This window comes from Hibiscus syriacus, unplaced genomic scaffold (assembly GCF_006381635.1).
Source record: "Hibiscus syriacus cultivar Baekdansim isolate YM2019G1 unplaced genomic scaffold, ASM638163v2 tig00000340_pilon, whole genome shotgun sequence".
Lineage (NCBI taxonomy): Eukaryota > Viridiplantae > Streptophyta > Magnoliopsida > Malvales > Malvaceae > Hibiscus > Hibiscus syriacus.
Genome location: NW_024061783.1, coordinates 1890916 through 1907762, shown reverse-complemented (window position 1 = coordinate 1907762; position 16847 = coordinate 1890916). Strand labels below are relative to the sequence as shown.

Sequence of the window (16847 nt, the reverse complement as noted above, 5' to 3'; positions counted from 1 at the left end):
TTGAATTAGTATATTATTATAAGTGTCATTGTTATTTTTTAATTAAAATCTTTAATCTTAATTTTATAGTTAATATATTATCATTAACCATAGCATAAATCTTAAATTGATATCAAATTATTTAAGTTAATAATAAATTTATTAGTATTTTTATAAATTTAGAATATATAACTAAAATTTCTATTATGTCAGATAACATTTATTTTTATCTAATATTGATGATAAGTGATTTGTTTATAATAATATTTTAATTAAAATATTATATTGTATCTTTTAGAAACGAGAATCATTCTTTTTTAACCAAATTAATAATTGAGTGGCCTGAGATGAAATTTACCCAAAAAGGGAAGAAAATTTAACCAAAAAATAAAGCAGATCTCGTTGTTCCTACGCTATATCCCCGTGTCATAAAACTCTCAGTTCTTATTTATTTTTCGAAGCTCTCAAAGCTTTGAAGAAGGAAGAAGGAAGAGGAGAAGGAAGAATAAGAAGAAGAAGAAGATGTCGTGGCAAGCTTATGATGATCTTGCTCTGTGATATCGAAGGCAACCATCTCACTGCCGCTGCTATCATCGGCCAAGACGGCAGCGTTTGGGCCCAGAGTTCCAATTTCCCTCAGGTATTTCTCCTCTAATTTTAGCCCTTTTTTTTTTTGGTTTGGGTTTCGTTTCGAAGAAAAGATTGATCTTTGAGTGACGGAATCTGATTGTTATGATTGAATTCTCATTGTTGATTTTATTAGATGATCTGATTTGCTCCGAAAGGACTGTTATTGTTTACTCGTTAGTGAAACGAATTTTTTATTTTTTGAAGTCCAAGTTGATTTGATTTCAATGTTGAAAGATTGATTTTTCATGCATGGAAAACCGTATGATTCTGGGTTTGTTTGTTTTGTAAGCATTATGCACCGTTTAAATCCATTGAAATCTACTTCTGCTAATAGATCTCTGCAGCTGACCATGATTTAGAGAATGAAACATTTGAATATGCAAATCATGTTCATTTTCCCGCTTGACCTGTGCTTATTGCTTCTCGGTTTTATGTTTATTTCAGTTGAAGACAGAAGAAATCACTGGCATCATGAAGGACTTCGATGAGCCTGGATCACTTGCCCCTACTGGATTGTACCTTGGTGGCACTAAATACATGGTGATCCAAGGTGAACCAGGAGCCGTTATTCGGGGGAAGAAGGTGATGATCTCCGGTGGTTTCTTAATTACGCTGTATCCATGACACTAACAAATCTCATGAGCGGATGACTTTTAGATTATGATCAATGCAAATAGATTTGTCATTTATGCATTTAGATAGTGTAGTTTCTGGTTCAACCTTTTGATAAAATTAGTTGAACTGATGCTGTGCTCTCGTATCTATTTGGTATGCATCTGGTTTCTTTGTATGTTGCTCATGTCTTGTGCCTCCATGCATTGAGATTGCCAAGGGAGTGTATTTGAGACGACTAGTCACCGCGTAACTTTCTAGTCTCTATCTTGTCAATGGTTGTATTCTGAGCATTTTGTCATTTTAATTTCAGGGACCTGGAGGTGTTACCGTTAAAAAGACCAATCAGGCCTTGATCATTGGAATCTATGATGAACCAATGACCCCCGGGCAGTGCAACATGATTGTTGAAAGTCTCGGTGATTATCTGATTGAACAGGGTATTTGATCTCTTTGGTGTGCCCTTTATTTGTAGCAATTCATCTCGACTTTTATGCAAGTGCTGCTGGCTACCTCATGTCGTAATGGTTGAGTGCAGTTAGTATCTTTCTAGTATTTAAGGGAACCCTTTTCGAGATACAGAATGGTTGGTTTTTGTATGTCATGCTTATGATCTCCTGCTCTGTTTACGAACTCATTTCGTTGATGATGTTATCAAAGATTATCCGAGTTTTATTTTGGCTTTTTCTAATGGATTTGGTAAATTATTTGGCTAACTTGTTCATGTAATCTTCTGTTTGTGCCTGCTAAATGCTTAAAAAGGCCAAATGAGCTAAAGAATCCCAAAACCAGGGACATTGATGAAGGAATCACACATCATTCAGTTCAAAGCAGCGGCAATGGACAAAATATACATTCTCATTTTACAGCATCTCATCGTATACCATACAAAAAGCTAGATTCAGCAGGAAGTTCCTCCCACCCCAAATCCATGTCAGACTCTCCTTAATTGCCTTGAAAAAGATGTGTCGAACACATTGTCCGGGATTAGAACGAATCCGTCTGGATGACGAAGAAGAGCTAGCAAAAGCAGTTGTATTACTTGTTGCGGTTTTGTTGACCCTGCATGATAGATAATCACAAAGTTTAGTACTTCAACGATCAGATTCGGGGACGGGGGTGCATACTGAAATATAAGATAGATAGAGTAGGGTAAATTGAAGGATGACAGAAAACGTGCTTACCCTCGTGTAGTAACATAGATGCAATTATCATAGCCTGCACCAATAATGAAAGTTTAGTTTGGGCATGTTGAACCAATTTATGGTGTCATCCGAAAACATTCACCTAAACTAAAGGTTCACGCATTCGAGTGGCGTTGGTATTATAAGTAATGAGTATGTACGTCTAATCTCGGAATCAGATTCAGCTTAAAGTAATTGACTTACTAGGATCCTTGTCAACTTTGACCCCATTTCCCCAAAACTGCAAGCCACATCGGTAGCGCCACTTTTGCTGGTAGTAACTGTTGAATGCGAAGGAGGCATTAGAAAGTGTATTATCAGGCTCGAAACATGGATGGCTCGGCTGAATAGGCGAGCAATCCACATTCCCAGGACCACAAGCCCAATCTAGAGCATTCTGTAAATCTTCTTCAGAAGCAATGCACCATGTTGTTACATTCGATATGGAGCCGCTCGCGCTGTTTATCATGTCAATAGTACCTTTCCCAGTGAAGTCGAGGTTACAGACACTAGTCTGGTCGGGATAAAACAATCCCAGTTTCTCTCCGATTCAAGTCCAGGCTTCCGGTTCTCATTAAACAGCGAGAAAATATACACGTCTAGTTCTTCGCCGGGCTTGGCAGGAGTGCCGGAGTTTTTGATAACAAGATGGATTAGATTGTCTTTATAAGTCTGGGCTTTGGACTCGAATTGGTTTGGATACGCATTTTTACGTTCGTGAATAGGCTTCACACGTCATCCGATCCTGACTTGCGATTTATCGATGATCTTCCAGTAGTTTCTCCCTTTTATGGTTCATTGCCCGATTAAATCAAATTTATTCGTATGTTTATTTTATTCGAACTTTTGGTTAGGCTTTTTAACATTTTTCCTTCTTTGGTTCTTGTATGACCTAGGTGTCTAGGTTTTATGTCTTAATTATGTTTTAATTTATAGTCATGCTCGTAAATCTTCATTCTAATTCTAAATATTTTTAAAATTTAATAAAAAATATATTAATTATATTTTAATTTTATCGGTGGTCGAAATATTTCCAACGTCATATTTTAACAACATAGTAAAATCAAATTAAAATATAAAAAAATAAAAATTTAGATATTAAATGATATTTTGTTGTCCATAAGGGGTGTGTATTATAGTTTACTAAAATATTCTTTCAAGACATCCCATTTGCATAGGCATTTGAGATTCAATGAACAATTGGAAGCAATAAACAATTAATCTGATAAAATAAAATATTATTTCTCTTAAATAAAGTTCAACATTTAAATTTTAGTATTGTAGATAAAGTAAATTAAATTAAAATATCATTTAAGTAACAAATATATATTAATTATATTTTACAGAGTAAAGTACAAAATAATCTTTCAATTAGTTGCTTTGTTGAGTCCCTTAACTATTAAAAGTTACAAAATGGTCACTTAAACATTCATTATGTTCCAAACTCATCCTTTTTCGTTAAAGAATTAACTGTAGTATGAGTTGGACGTTAAAATTGTGACTGAGATATGATAGTCGTTTGAGATTATGAGATTAGATTTTACCAAATCTCATAATAGGTGGGTGATAATTTTGTAACTTTTAATAGTCAAAGGACTCAACAAAGCAACCCCTATAGTCAGAGGACTATTTTGTAAATTTTAATGGTCGAGAAACTTAATAAAATAGTTTCTTATAGTCTGGGACTATTTATGTACTTTACCCTATATATATATATATATATATATTAAATAAATTCCATTTCACTTAAAAAACGAATCAATTTAAAACCGTAAAAAATGTATATATTATTACCCTTAAATTTGGCATTTCACTCGGCACATTAAAATGTTTTTACTTAAGAGGATATTAAAAAACCTTATAACTTAAAAAAATAGTTAAGCCCATGAATTATTTGTGCATAGGGATGGGCATCTAACCCGAACCAGACAGGTTTCGATACGATCTGACCCGATCGGGTCAGATTTTTCTATAAAAAAATCGGGTTCGGGTCGGGTCGGGTCCGACCCTATATATTTAGAATTAATTACAATAATACCCCTCTATATATTTTTTTCAATTTATTCACTGTTTTTATTGAATAAAAATAATTTTTTTATTATTTCGGGTCAGGTCAGGTCACGGGTGGAGGTCCCCTTCTTATCGGGTTGGGTCGGATGGACCAAAAACCCGACCCATGCCCATCCCTATTTGTGCATCTAATTAAAGTTTATTACTTTTAAATTTCATAATTTCATTCTTTAACTAATATTAATATTTTTATAAATTTATCAATCTATTAATAAAGTTTTGGTTTTTTTTACAAAAATTTTAGGATTTAAGAATTTTTTAAAAAATTATAAAGTCTACATGACATAATTACCGTGTGTTACATGATAATAATATCTTAAAAATTAAAAATTAACAATTAAAATAGATTAAATTAAATAATTTAATTCATTTATCATTTTCATTTAAGATTTTAATTAATTTAATTTTTGAGTAAAATAGACAAATGATCCCGATTATAGAGTATTACTTTATTAAGTTCATTGACTATTAAAAGTTACAAAATGATTACCCAACTATTCATTATGTTCCAAAGTCTTCCTTTCCGTAAAAAATTGGCGGTTGTCTAACTTCGATGTTAGCATGATGACTGAGATATGATAGTCGTTTGAGATTCCAAAATAATATTTTATCAAATCACAATCAACGGGTTAACGTTTGGCTCAGAATATCATCAATTTTTAACGAAAAAAGATGAGTTTAGAATATAATGAATAATCATGTGATCATTTTTGTATATTTTAATAGTCAATCGATTCATCAAAGTAATATTCTATAGTCAGATGATCATATTACAATTTTTAATAGTCGAAAGATTTAATAAAATAATATTTTATAATCTAAAGACTATAGATATAGTATACCCTTAATTTTTTTAAAATTTGTTTACAAATTTAATGAAATTGATGTATGATGCCATCAATTCTAATACACTAATTCCATTTGCCTTTCTTGACCAAATCAAATTACATGTCCCTTAAATTGAAGACAGTTGTTAAGAAAAGGATAGATTGGAATTTTTATTTTTTTCGATTTAATTTGAATAAGAATAAATTGTGTTGGTCTCAGAATTTTCTTAATTTCTTTAATATTATTTAATTTTTTATATAAAAAATAATTAAAATATTTATTTGTAAATGAGATTTTAAGAACAGTTTCATACATCTAATCACCAGCTGGACATTACAATAAATTATTATCCATTTTATGCACAGTACAAGGCTTCTTTAATCAAACAGCTTAATAATTTATTCTTTTCATGTCCAAGCAAATTTCTAAGAAGATTGATTTGAGATCCTTAGATACGACTCGGAGGTTTGGTAATCTTTTTATGTATTAAAATGTATATAAAAAAAGTTAGTGGCCAATTTGTTATAATCAATAACGTTAGTGACCAATTTGTTACTTTTGAAATTTTAGTGGATAAAACAAAAATGTACTCAAACTTTAGTGATCATTTATGTAGTTTACCCTATAATAAACAATCGATCATTCATGTCCATCTCTGACTAATACATTAATTTTTTTTAATTTACCTATAAATTTTTTGGAAGGATTTTGTGTGTAAATTTATAATAGATAATCACGTTCTTATATTGAGTAATACCTTGTAAAAAAAATTATAATAGAAAAAATATAAAGAACTAAGTCTTATTACAATTATTTCTAAATTTATAATAGAAAATCACGTTCTTATCTTGAGTCATACCGAGTAAAAAAAATTAGACGAAAAGGCATAAGAGGTTCATGTACTTTAAAATAATTAATGTGGCTCTTGTATCATTTTTTTTCTCTCAATGTGACCATTTAACTACGAAAATAAACCCAATGTGGTCATTTGACCAACGTTTATCGCCGTTGACCGTTACAGTGTTGACGTGACATTTTACAGTACTGAAGTGACGGTTAGGCTGGCGTGGCAGTCTTTGCCATGTTCGAGTTAGCAATTTAGCCAATCTGCCATGTTATCAATCATCGCGGACTGTCACGTCAACATCATGGACCGTCACATCAGGACCGTGAATTATCACGTCAGTATTGAAACAACCAACGAAGAAAAATATTGGTCAAAGGGTCACATTGAACATATTTTATGAGTAGGAGAACCACATTGAGAAACAAATAATACGATAGCCACATTAGATTTATTAAACGTACAATTACATCTGATATCTTTTTACCAAAATCTTATCTTAAACCTTATCCTCTAAAAATTCCAAATCAAACTTTATTTTTTATTTTAAAAAAAACTCGATCCTATAAAAGTAGGGTTAGATTTGAATCTCATGTTCATCCCTAATATCAATGGTAAAATACATGTTAAATAGTAAGAGATGCATAAGAAATCTTAAACACACCACAGTAAGTATAAAACCCTTCTCCAAATTATAAATTTTTATTTATTTATTAAATTTATTTCCTCATCAAACCAATTATATTATGTACTTTTTGAATAAACTCCTCCATTTCTTGAACTTTACAATCCGATCACTGCTGCTGGGGGTTGGGACATGTAAAAATTATTGTAATGGCTTTTTGAAGCAATGTTACTCAAGATAGAAACCTAATTTTCAAAGAAAGAGACTGAGTAGGACATGAATGCCTTTCAAATTTAGATCTTATCCATTGTCCTAGTTCAATGGGAAAAAGGCATATTAAATCTACACCATTAGTAGATATATATATATATATATATATACACACACACACGCATAGGGTTTTCAGAGCTCAGATATTGCTTTTGTTCTTGTTCCTGCTATGAATCAGATGAAGAAGATGGATATCAATGAAGCCTGGGGCAGAAACTTGATGATCATGGAAGGAGACGACTCATCATCATCACTTGGTGAAAACTCATCAAAGAACTGCAGTTCTTCAACATCTTCATCGGACTTTGTTGATGATGCATCATCATCATCATCATCCAATGGACCTCTTTATGAATTATCAGACCTCATGGCTCAACTACCTATCAGGTAAGCACCACCACCAACATGGATCTTTTTTCAATAAAAAATCTAAAGAGAGAAGAGCTTGGTTCTGATCAAATTTATGCATGAATCTGCAGGAGAGGGCTTTCAAAGCATTACCAAGGGAAGTCTCAGTCATTCACAACATTAGCAAGGGTGATGAGCATAGATGATCTTCCAAAGAAAGTGTTGAACAATAGAGGCAAGATGAAATCCTGTAAGAGATATGGATGGGGACTTGATGGTCAAAGAAACAAGTCGTTTAGCCCCAAGGCTGCCACTTCAAAGAAGGGTTGTTCCAACAGAGGCTGTTTCATGTCTTCTCTGGATAAGAGGATTAGTAGTGATTTAGTGATTACTGAAAATGTAGGGTTGAGGTAATATTGTTCATGTCTAGGATGAATCGTCTACAGTCGACACAGATCAAATTTTGTCATTAAGTTGGGATTGGAATTGGGTTCAATAGAAGACTAGAGATAAAGTATTTTGATATCTGGTGCTGGAAATAGATTTTGAATGTAAGAAAAGCTGCAGTTCAGATTTTCAGGTGGATAGATGGCCAGTAGCGCTTAAACCCAAGGTAATTTGGGTTTAATGCACATTCCAAGGCTTGGGGAATGAATATAAACCTACAACTGACAGATTAAAGGTTTGGGGAATGAATGTTGATGAAGATTGCAGCCTGTGTTGTGCAGATTAAGATTCAAGAAACCAGTGGAATGTTCTTATTCTAAAGCTATTTGGAGGAAGATTTTGCAACTAATGTGGTTTGAAGATAGAATCAAGTGATCGGAATAATGAATTACTTGGTATCATCCAATTTTTAAAAAAATAAAGTATAAAATATACAAATATTCCCCGATAATTGGATCTTTCAATTATTAAAAATTATAAAATAGATTATATAATGTTATTTTATTGAGTATTTCGACTATTAAAATTATAAATATAATTACTCGATTATTTATTATGTTCTAAATTTAATTTTTTATATTAAAAATTAACGATCTCATGAGTTTGAACGAATAATATTATAAAGCAAAAAAAAAATGGTCGGCGTTTTCTTACATTGTGTTGAAATTGATTGAATATAATTAATTTCGATCTTATCCATTCACAGAATTACACTTCATCCTCGCCCACAGAGTCACAGAGAGCACCTGCCTTTCCCACCCTCTCTATATATAAACACGCAGACCGCATCACCGGTAAACCACCGATTGACGGCGCGATTTTCGTATCATAACTGAAAAGCAGAAATTATGAAGCGAAGTGGAAAGGGTAGCAAAGGCAACGGGAAGTCATCGGAAGGACAGGAAATCGGAAGAGGGGATGAGCGGATCTCCAAAGAAAGGAGGTCACGGTGGCAAGTTCACCTGGGCCGGAGATGGCCTTTTCACGGCTGAGACAGGTTGTCCATGTTAAGGATCCTAATTTCGAAGATCCAGATGAGGTCCTGAGCACTTGATTGCATTGTGGTATGATGATTATGGTGATCCCGATCATCATCGTCATCTTCATCGCTAGCTTGATCGTAAATATTTCATCAATAAATTGTAATGGATTGTGATTTTCTACTGCTTTTCTACTTCATTTTTATCGATTTTTCTTATGGACAAGATCATTCCTTGATTTCCTAAGGCTAGTTAAGAACTTATCACAGTCCTCCTCCGGGGCAAATTATCGATTTTTATCTATTTTAATATCTAAACTTTTAATTTTTTCAAAATAATACTTAAAACTTAATTTTTTTACATTTCAATATACTGTTATTAAAAACTTTAAAGTTCTTAGCAACTCTGTTCAAAATTACAAATGAAGATGATGAGTGAAGTAGAGTTGATGGTGATATATATATATATATATATATATATATATATATATAAAGAATATGGGGGGCATTGAGAAGGTGAGAATAGTTAATGAATTGGAGTGTGGTGGGGGAAAATTACAGTTCTTCCTCGCCTTAAAACTTGTATTGGTTACACATATCACAGCCATCAAGTTTTTTTTTGGCGGGAAACCCCATTGTTAAAGCTTAATACCGTCTCTAAGTACGATTCTTTACATTACTCGTCGTGCTTTTAGGGGCATTTACAAACTAGGCTGCGTTACAAAAGGCCTTGCATTGTCTCAAGAAAAAGATCATTACTTACTCTGCCCGGTTCAAAGCTACGAGGCGATGGATGACCGCCATGCAAAAGAGAGCATCGTCTCGGCAACTCACATCTCGTTTCGGTATGGACTCCAGAATGGCAAGCGACGTGCAAATATCTATTCAAACGACGACACAAATTAAAATTACTGGAAAACGTGTAAACTTAAGATGAGCTTCCCGTGACAAATATCGATGCGGGTTAAAATGCCAAAACACGTAAAACACGTACGACTAGCGCGAAATATTAGCACAGGATGTAAGGTACAATGAAATGAAATATGAATAGTCTACCTGCCTTCAACTTGTATCTGTAGTTTCTTCATCTAAATACCAAACTTCACGAAACTGTCCTTCCATAGCAAATGGATGAAATATACAGATTCTTCAACCATTTATCCTGAAAAACAGATAATAGCAAGAATCATAGGATGGTATGGGATAAATCAAACATTTATAAGGTATAATTTGGAGCTCCATGGTTTGATCATAACAGACCACAATTCTCTTTATTCGAAAGGTAAATCCGTGAAGAACATACAGCCTCGTGTGAATTGAACTATTCTGGTTCATTTCTAAGCTAGAGCTTACAGGACACTATTCGATAAACGATATTGCCAGTGACATTATTAGCAGGTTGCATGACAATGACATTATAGAAGTTTTCAAGTTTCGAGCGTGGTAGATAATATAACACGGATCACTGAGCCCGCTTCAATCATTAAAGATAGTGATAGAACTATATATAACATCATACACCCTTAGGAAGAAAAATCCTGAAAAATTAGATTACCTTTACATGGGTACTAGGAAAAGCAGATGTACGCAAAGTTTCTTGCATCACGTCTTGTGATTTTCTCTTGGGTGCGCTAAGTATGAATGCTGCTTGGTCATCTGTAGCGGCCGCTGAGGTAATCCGGTATCCTTTTTCCCATCTTCTATGAATCCCCTCACTTGGATAAAGGAAATCGAGTTCAACAACCTAGTTAAAAAATACCAAAATGATTATAGATGATTACTGCAGCGTCATATAATCAAGTGTATTAGTAGGCTGGAATCGGACCTGTCTAGGATAGCCCGCATTCCGGGACATGACAACGCTCCATTTGTTGCCTGCAGTGGTCATTGAGGTCACTGAAAAGCCTTCTTTCCATTTCTTATTAATCCATTTGAAAGGAAATACATCGCAAACTTTGTAGGACTGTTGTGTGTAGGGTGTACCTTTAGAAGAAATAAGGAAAAAGCAATATCAGCATTAATGTTGACTGCCAAAATAAAGTTCATCCTTTTGGATAATTTATATGGTGAACATAGTACTCGGAAAAAATACAAAAACTAAGGCAAACACGATTTTACCCTTTGACATGACAACGAGTGCACTGCCATTGCTAGCACCAGCAACTGAAGTGATGTAGCAATTCTTGTCCCACTGTTCCATTATCCACTCCTGATCAATATAATCAGTAAGGAATAAAACTTCCTATGACTTATCTAATTACATGAAACCGAAAAGCTGACAACTGAGAATCAGTAATTTCTACCTTATGCAAAAAGATAGGCGATAACTCGTAAACCTGAGATGTGAAACCTGTCCCCACATCCATAATAATGGCCCACAGATTCGATGATGAAGCTACGCAGCTAATATACAAGCCATCTTCCTTCCCCTTCTCCACATGTTGGTAGAGTCTTGAATCCATAACATTGTAGTGATATCTGCAGAGAGCATTATGAGTTTTTAATAACAAAGGAGGAAAAATCTAAATACCAAAAATGGCAGGAGCTATATATACTTTATAGCAAATTTTCACCTCTGCTTCATTGAAGGTCTGGAGTTATAGACAGAGATCCACTGACAAGCAGGAGCTCCTAGTCGGAGTTTCTTCTTAAGTGGCTCACTATCTTCCAACTCAGAAACTAATCTTCCCCTTTTTTGACCCACCTGATGCATTAAAAATTATTAACAAATTCTTAAAAAAATCGAACTTTTTGTTTCAGTGTTGGAACAACTTAAAATCTCGGGCAACAACCTTAATAGCACCATCAATTAGGATAGGGAGTATTGATGAATTGAAATCTATGCTATTATGAAAAAGGGAAATGAGCTTCGAGTAATTTGGCTCTTCATCAAATTTCATATTTGTCACAGTATCGAGAAACTGTTGAAAAGGTGGAAGGCACAAGTAGCAAAGCATTTCGGGAGAAGTTGCCATCTTTTTCTTACAAACAAGGAATCCTTTGTTCTCTCCCTGCGGTCCCATGGCAAAACAAATCACAACGCATTAATGACAGGAGACAGCAATTAAGCTATAGTCATTGGAAATACAAAGTGAAAGAGTTGAATAAACTTACAACGTAACCTTGCCAGGGAAGTTTTCCTCTAAGTAGAAATATTAGTGTGTAAGCCAATGATTCAAGGTCATCCCTTCGACTACCAGTCCTGCCCAAATGAGCATGCACACTCGCATAACGCACGGTTCCCCTAAAATGAACAAAGTAATAAATGTTTTAACATGGCAAACTAAATGTTTAAAATCTTTCCTTATTCAGCCTGAACTCTGAAGCAAGAAAAAGCAACTAGGCAGCAAGTCAATAAACATATATCACTTTAAAAATTATAAATAAATAGATTCTCGGGAAAATGTTCATGTTCATAACATAAATCCGCAGTCTCAGACTTGGAGCCCATTACCTAAACACATCAGGTCTTTGGTCATAATCAACATGGCGTCCAGAACCTGTTTCCTTCCATCTTGAAGCTGAAAAGAACCAAAAATTTTAGGTCATTCCAAAATAAAAATAGCAAAGCATCTCTAATACGTAAAGGGAAAGTGGCTATACCCAAACCAAGATCAATTAGATACAACTTCTTCTCATTTACAGTCCCAGGCTGACCAAGCAAAAAGTTCTCAGGCTTAATATCTCCATGCACAAAACTGAAGCAGAGAAAAGAAATGTGAACAAAATACGACAGAGAGTAAAAGAAGCGAGGGAAAAAATGGAAATATAGCAATTTTGAAGTACCCTTTCTGATGAAGCTGCTCAAGAATTGATATTGCCTCCACTGCTATACAAGCGACCATCTCTTCTGTCAGCCTATACCAAAAAGCAAAACAACATATATCAGGAACAAAGTTTTAGTAAAAAAAAAATATTCAAAACATAAAATTCTAGGAAAACCGAGGATAACCCCAAATAGGAGGAAGAGAGAAGAATAATTTCTTACATCTGGTTGTTTGAATTCCAAACATCCCATAAGCTTGGACCTAGCATATCCATGATCTAGATTCACAAAATTCACAGAAACATTAATAAGGACCTTCAAGTTTTTTCGTTTTCCAAAATGCATCAGTGGATTTGAAATTCTTTACTAAAAAACTGACAAGGATGTAGTAGCCTCCCAGTTGACCTTTGTAGTGAACCAAAGGAAGTCCATAACAACCATTAAGATCGCTGAATGATATTTGAGACAGAAAAACAAATTAGTTCATAAAAGTTTGGAAGTTCAAATGACTGCAAGAATCAAATCTGGCATACCTGTACACTTGCCACTCATAAGGAGGACCAGAACTGCATCCCTTACCATTTCGATGCTCAAGTTTCAAAGCAACCTGCAAATTGAAGCAGGATATTGATATTAGCAACAGAATCAACTTCATGTGACTTTTGTATAGGTTCAGAGGAGTTTCAAGTGAAAGAGAACCTCAAAGGCATCTGCCCCAGTGCACCCTGTGCCATCATAGATCCTTCTTCCAACATAAACCTGTCCGAAACCCCCTTTACCCAGCTTTCTGTCTAACTTGTACACAGGAGAATTTCCAAGCTGTACCTGCAAAAGGAGAAGCAGCTAGAATATTAGTATGAATCACATTAAAAGGTTTGGAACATGAAATTTGAAGATAAAATATGTAAGTGAAACAGTCAGATTTGACCATAAATACTTATCACATCAGGCATAACCAGAAAGAAAGTTATATATGCCTCATCTTTTTCTTTATTAGGGGAGGTTGGAATACTTGAAGCGGTTGCTTAGACCAATCTGGTCATTTACTTCAAACAGTTTGACATCCCCATCGCCTAACATGAGACTCTCATCCATTATCATTCATTACAGCAAAGGCAAATTATTGGGATCAGAATTCAGATTAATAAAGGAGAACAATCATACCTTTTCAGGAAGTGGACTAGTGCTTCCTTCTTCCTCAACAGCAACCAATCTTTCTGCAGTCTTCTCAATTACGGGCCTTGCCGGCAAGTTTATTCCTGCTCCATCCCTGACACAGGCACTAGGGCCAACAAGCTTGGCATTGTCATCCTGATTCATTGCTCTGCGCCCTCTACCTCTACCTCTACCTCTAGTAGCTGAAAATTGATTCATATTATACAGGGAAACAACAGGTAAATTGGATATATTCAAAACATAAAAACATTTTAAGAAAAAATCGGAAAAGGTTATAACCAGTGCCACGCTGAGCAGTTGGAGCTACGGCAGCAGGGTTCTCCTGGTTATCATTGATCCTCTTTGATCGTCGAGTTCCACCTCTCAAATCTGGCATTCTTTTCCCATGCAAAAAAAAAGGAAACATCCTCTGATTAAATCACTAATCATGATATTTTACTAAACCATCAACACATCCTTCAGCTAAAATCTCCAAATCTTCCACCATAACATCAACAACCCCACAAAGTGGGAATTAATAACATATACTAGTAAAATTCATAATCCATTTCAATTTCATAGCAACCTAAAAAACAATACTACAATAATCATACATCAAACATCAAGTTCTAAGAAACCATAGCTAACTTGTATGCTTACAAATTCAAAAACCATGTGTAAACCATCATCAAAGTACGAATGCACTTCTATATCAGATTCATCCAAGCAGCAAAACCCACACTCCGATGATCATCATAATAAGAACTAAAAATTCGCATTGATCATCTACTAGGGAGAAAAAAAAACCCAATTACTCAAAACTGAATCCAAATCAGTTCCAAACAAAAACACAATAAATCATCCATAAACCAAATACCAATGTGTTCTATTTTTAATAAATAGTTTATAAATCAGGCTCATTTCTTGAGAAAAAAAAGTTCAAAACTTGAACAAATTTCAGCATTGGCTCTAAACAACAACTTGATCATACCAAAAATATAAATCTGGGCACTCAAAAATCAAATGATCGTCCAAAAAACCGACCCCCATCACCATAAAAACTCTGCTTTTTCTTCTAAAAAATAGCAAAAAAATCAATACCCACAATCCGATTGCCATAAAGAAGGCACTAAAGAAACAAACACATCAAAACATACCCAAACCGATTCGCTTCTTTTACCGTATCATCTTTTCTCTTTTTTTTTTTTTTTGTTGCCGCCGTTTCAATAAAGGCAACAGACAAACAGATAAAAGGGAAGGATATGTGATATATACCTTTTCACAAGAAGAACGTAGAAGATGAAATTGAAATGAGGCAAAGCAATCACGTGCTTTAAATAAAAGTTTGGTGCATTAACAAACAAAAATGTCGAAGAGTTCAATCGAAAAACGATTCATGCGATGGGAAAACAAAGAAGAAGAAAAATGCCAAATATAAATAAATAAATGGAAAGCGAGAAATGACGGTGAGTGAGTCGAAGGAGGCAAAGGGCAAGGAGACATGGACGAGGACTTACCTACGTAGGATGACATTAGGGGATTACGTGGAATGACCTAATTGGTTATCGTAAATTAAGGCACCAATTTGTTAAAGAAGGTGTTTTGGGAGGACTAAAAGATCATTTACCATATTATTTATGATAATATGTTTATTTTTTCATTTTATCTTTTATTAAAAAAATCATCATTTCATAATAATATTTATCCTATTTATAAGTAAAAATTCTAATTTCATTGAAAGTTTGGATAAATTATAAAATTACTTTATTTATTAATAATAAATAGAAAGAGTTATTTTTGTTAAATTAATTTATCTCTAAAATTTATTTTTTATTTTTTAAAGTAATGTTCAAAATATTTCAATCACTTTTCAATGAATGTAACTGCCTATATCCATTTTTGGAGTTACAATTAAATCAGGGTGGTCACGTTGATTGGGCCATGAATGAAATTTGTTTAATAAATTATTTTGCAAATATTTGTCAAATATGTCGGAACGGTCCTTAATCTTTTTGGGCTTTGGCGATAACCAATCCAACTTAATATTGGAAAATATTGTGTTTTAAAATAAATGTAAAAATAATTAAATTTGGAGTCGCCATCGACCTTTGGGTTAAGTAGGTCGAATACCTAAAAATACATTTTAAAATAATTTTAAAAATAATTTTAAAAGATAAAAAGTGATATGCGTTCAACCAGAAATTTGTTTTGAAAAAGGGTTCGAGAGTCGATTAGTGTGGGGGAAGGATTAGCATCCCACAACGCCCGAAATCGGTACCTAAGCGATTATACATTATCTAAATATCGAAATTGGCAAATTCAAATATATATTTAAATTATGATTTTTTTTTAGAAAAAAATATATGAGTTGTTATTTTGCATGAACAATTCTCGAAATGTCTTCCTTATCAATTAAGGGGATATTTTTATAGATTCCCCATACAAAATAATATTGCCCAAATTTCTAAATAAAATACATATATAAAATAAATATAATAATATAATAAATCAAAGTCTGTAAACATATAGGGGTTAAGGAAATTAACTAAGCAAATACATACATATATGATATAACATAATAGTAAAATACTTAATAACATATACGTAATAAGGAGTAAATAAAAATATGCTAATTTTTAAAATAAAAAAATGAAAACATTTTCAGTGTACAAAATATTCATAAATAATATATATATATATATATATATATATACAGCACTGCACTTCTTTTGCAGCACTGCACTTCTTTTGCAACGATTACATATAGCCTTTCATTCATTATTGATCTTTCCTTCTTTTTTAAAGTCATAATGCGGGTTTTAACTTTAACGAGATGCAATTCATATTTCTGACTGTCGGAGGTCTTTTACGGAAGCTGCTCTCAACCTAGCGTTGGGGGCAGCCTACTATCCTACTTCCTCCTCACCTTCACCCTCACCCTCACCCCATTACATATGGGAATAGGGTCAGTTAATTTTAACGAGATGCAAATTGTTGGATGACTATATATTTCAAATTAATTTGAAGTATAAACTAAAATATACAAATTTCAATGAACACTAACTAAAAACCCTATTGATTTTTAATAGGGTAAGATTATTTTAACCTTA

The 16847-nt window shown here is 33.6% G+C and overlaps 3 protein-coding genes and 1 pseudogene across 4 annotated transcripts; 2 read left to right on the top strand and 2 right to left on the bottom strand.

Annotated features, from left to right (window-relative positions):
* The first annotated feature begins 486 nt into the window (after window positions 1-486).
* LOC120201988 lies at window positions 487-1885 on the top strand (annotated as a pseudogene).
* A 199-nt stretch (window positions 1886-2084) lies between these two features.
* On the bottom strand, window positions 2085-3034 carry LOC120186136 (glucan endo-1,3-beta-glucosidase 13-like). The gene is made up of 3 exons (XM_039190182.1): window positions 2610-3034; window positions 2406-2439; window positions 2085-2283 (listed from the first exon to the last, which is right to left on the bottom strand). Exons 1-3 carry the CDS (start codon window positions 2872-2874, stop codon window positions 2085-2087), a joined length of 498 nt encoding a protein of 165 aa, XP_039046113.1. The 5' UTR covers window positions 2875-3034.
* A 4152-nt stretch (window positions 3035-7186) lies between these two features.
* LOC120201969 lies at window positions 7187-7819 on the top strand. Its single transcript, XM_039202475.1, has 2 exons — window positions 7187-7429; window positions 7522-7819. Exons 1-2 carry the CDS (start codon window positions 7212-7214, stop codon window positions 7802-7804), a joined length of 501 nt encoding a protein of 166 aa, XP_039058406.1. The 5' UTR covers window positions 7187-7211; the 3' UTR covers window positions 7805-7819.
* Window positions 7820-9660: 1841 nt separating this feature from the next.
* Window positions 9661-15213, bottom strand: LOC120201945 (casein kinase 1-like protein HD16). 2 transcript variants are annotated; one of them, XM_039202457.1, is made up of 19 exons: window positions 15013-15213; window positions 14038-14135; window positions 13747-13940; window positions 13282-13407; window positions 13116-13189; window positions 12962-13031; window positions 12805-12860; window positions 12603-12674; window positions 12420-12514; window positions 12271-12337; window positions 11931-12060; window positions 11609-11827; window positions 11390-11520; window positions 11120-11294; window positions 10935-11025; window positions 10642-10799; window positions 10372-10560; window positions 9873-9978; window positions 9661-9697 (listed from the first exon to the last, which is right to left on the bottom strand). In XM_039202457.1, exons 2-18 carry the CDS (start codon window positions 14132-14134, stop codon window positions 9919-9921), a joined length of 2004 nt encoding a protein of 667 aa, XP_039058388.1. In that variant the 5' UTR covers window position 14135; window positions 15013-15213; the 3' UTR covers window positions 9661-9697; window positions 9873-9918. The 2 variants fall into 2 exon arrangements, with proteins under 2 accessions (XP_039058388.1, XP_039058393.1); XM_039202462.1 differs by lacking the exon at window positions 15013-15213 and adding an exon at window positions 14895-14918.
* Window positions 15214-16847: the final 1634 nt, after the last annotated feature.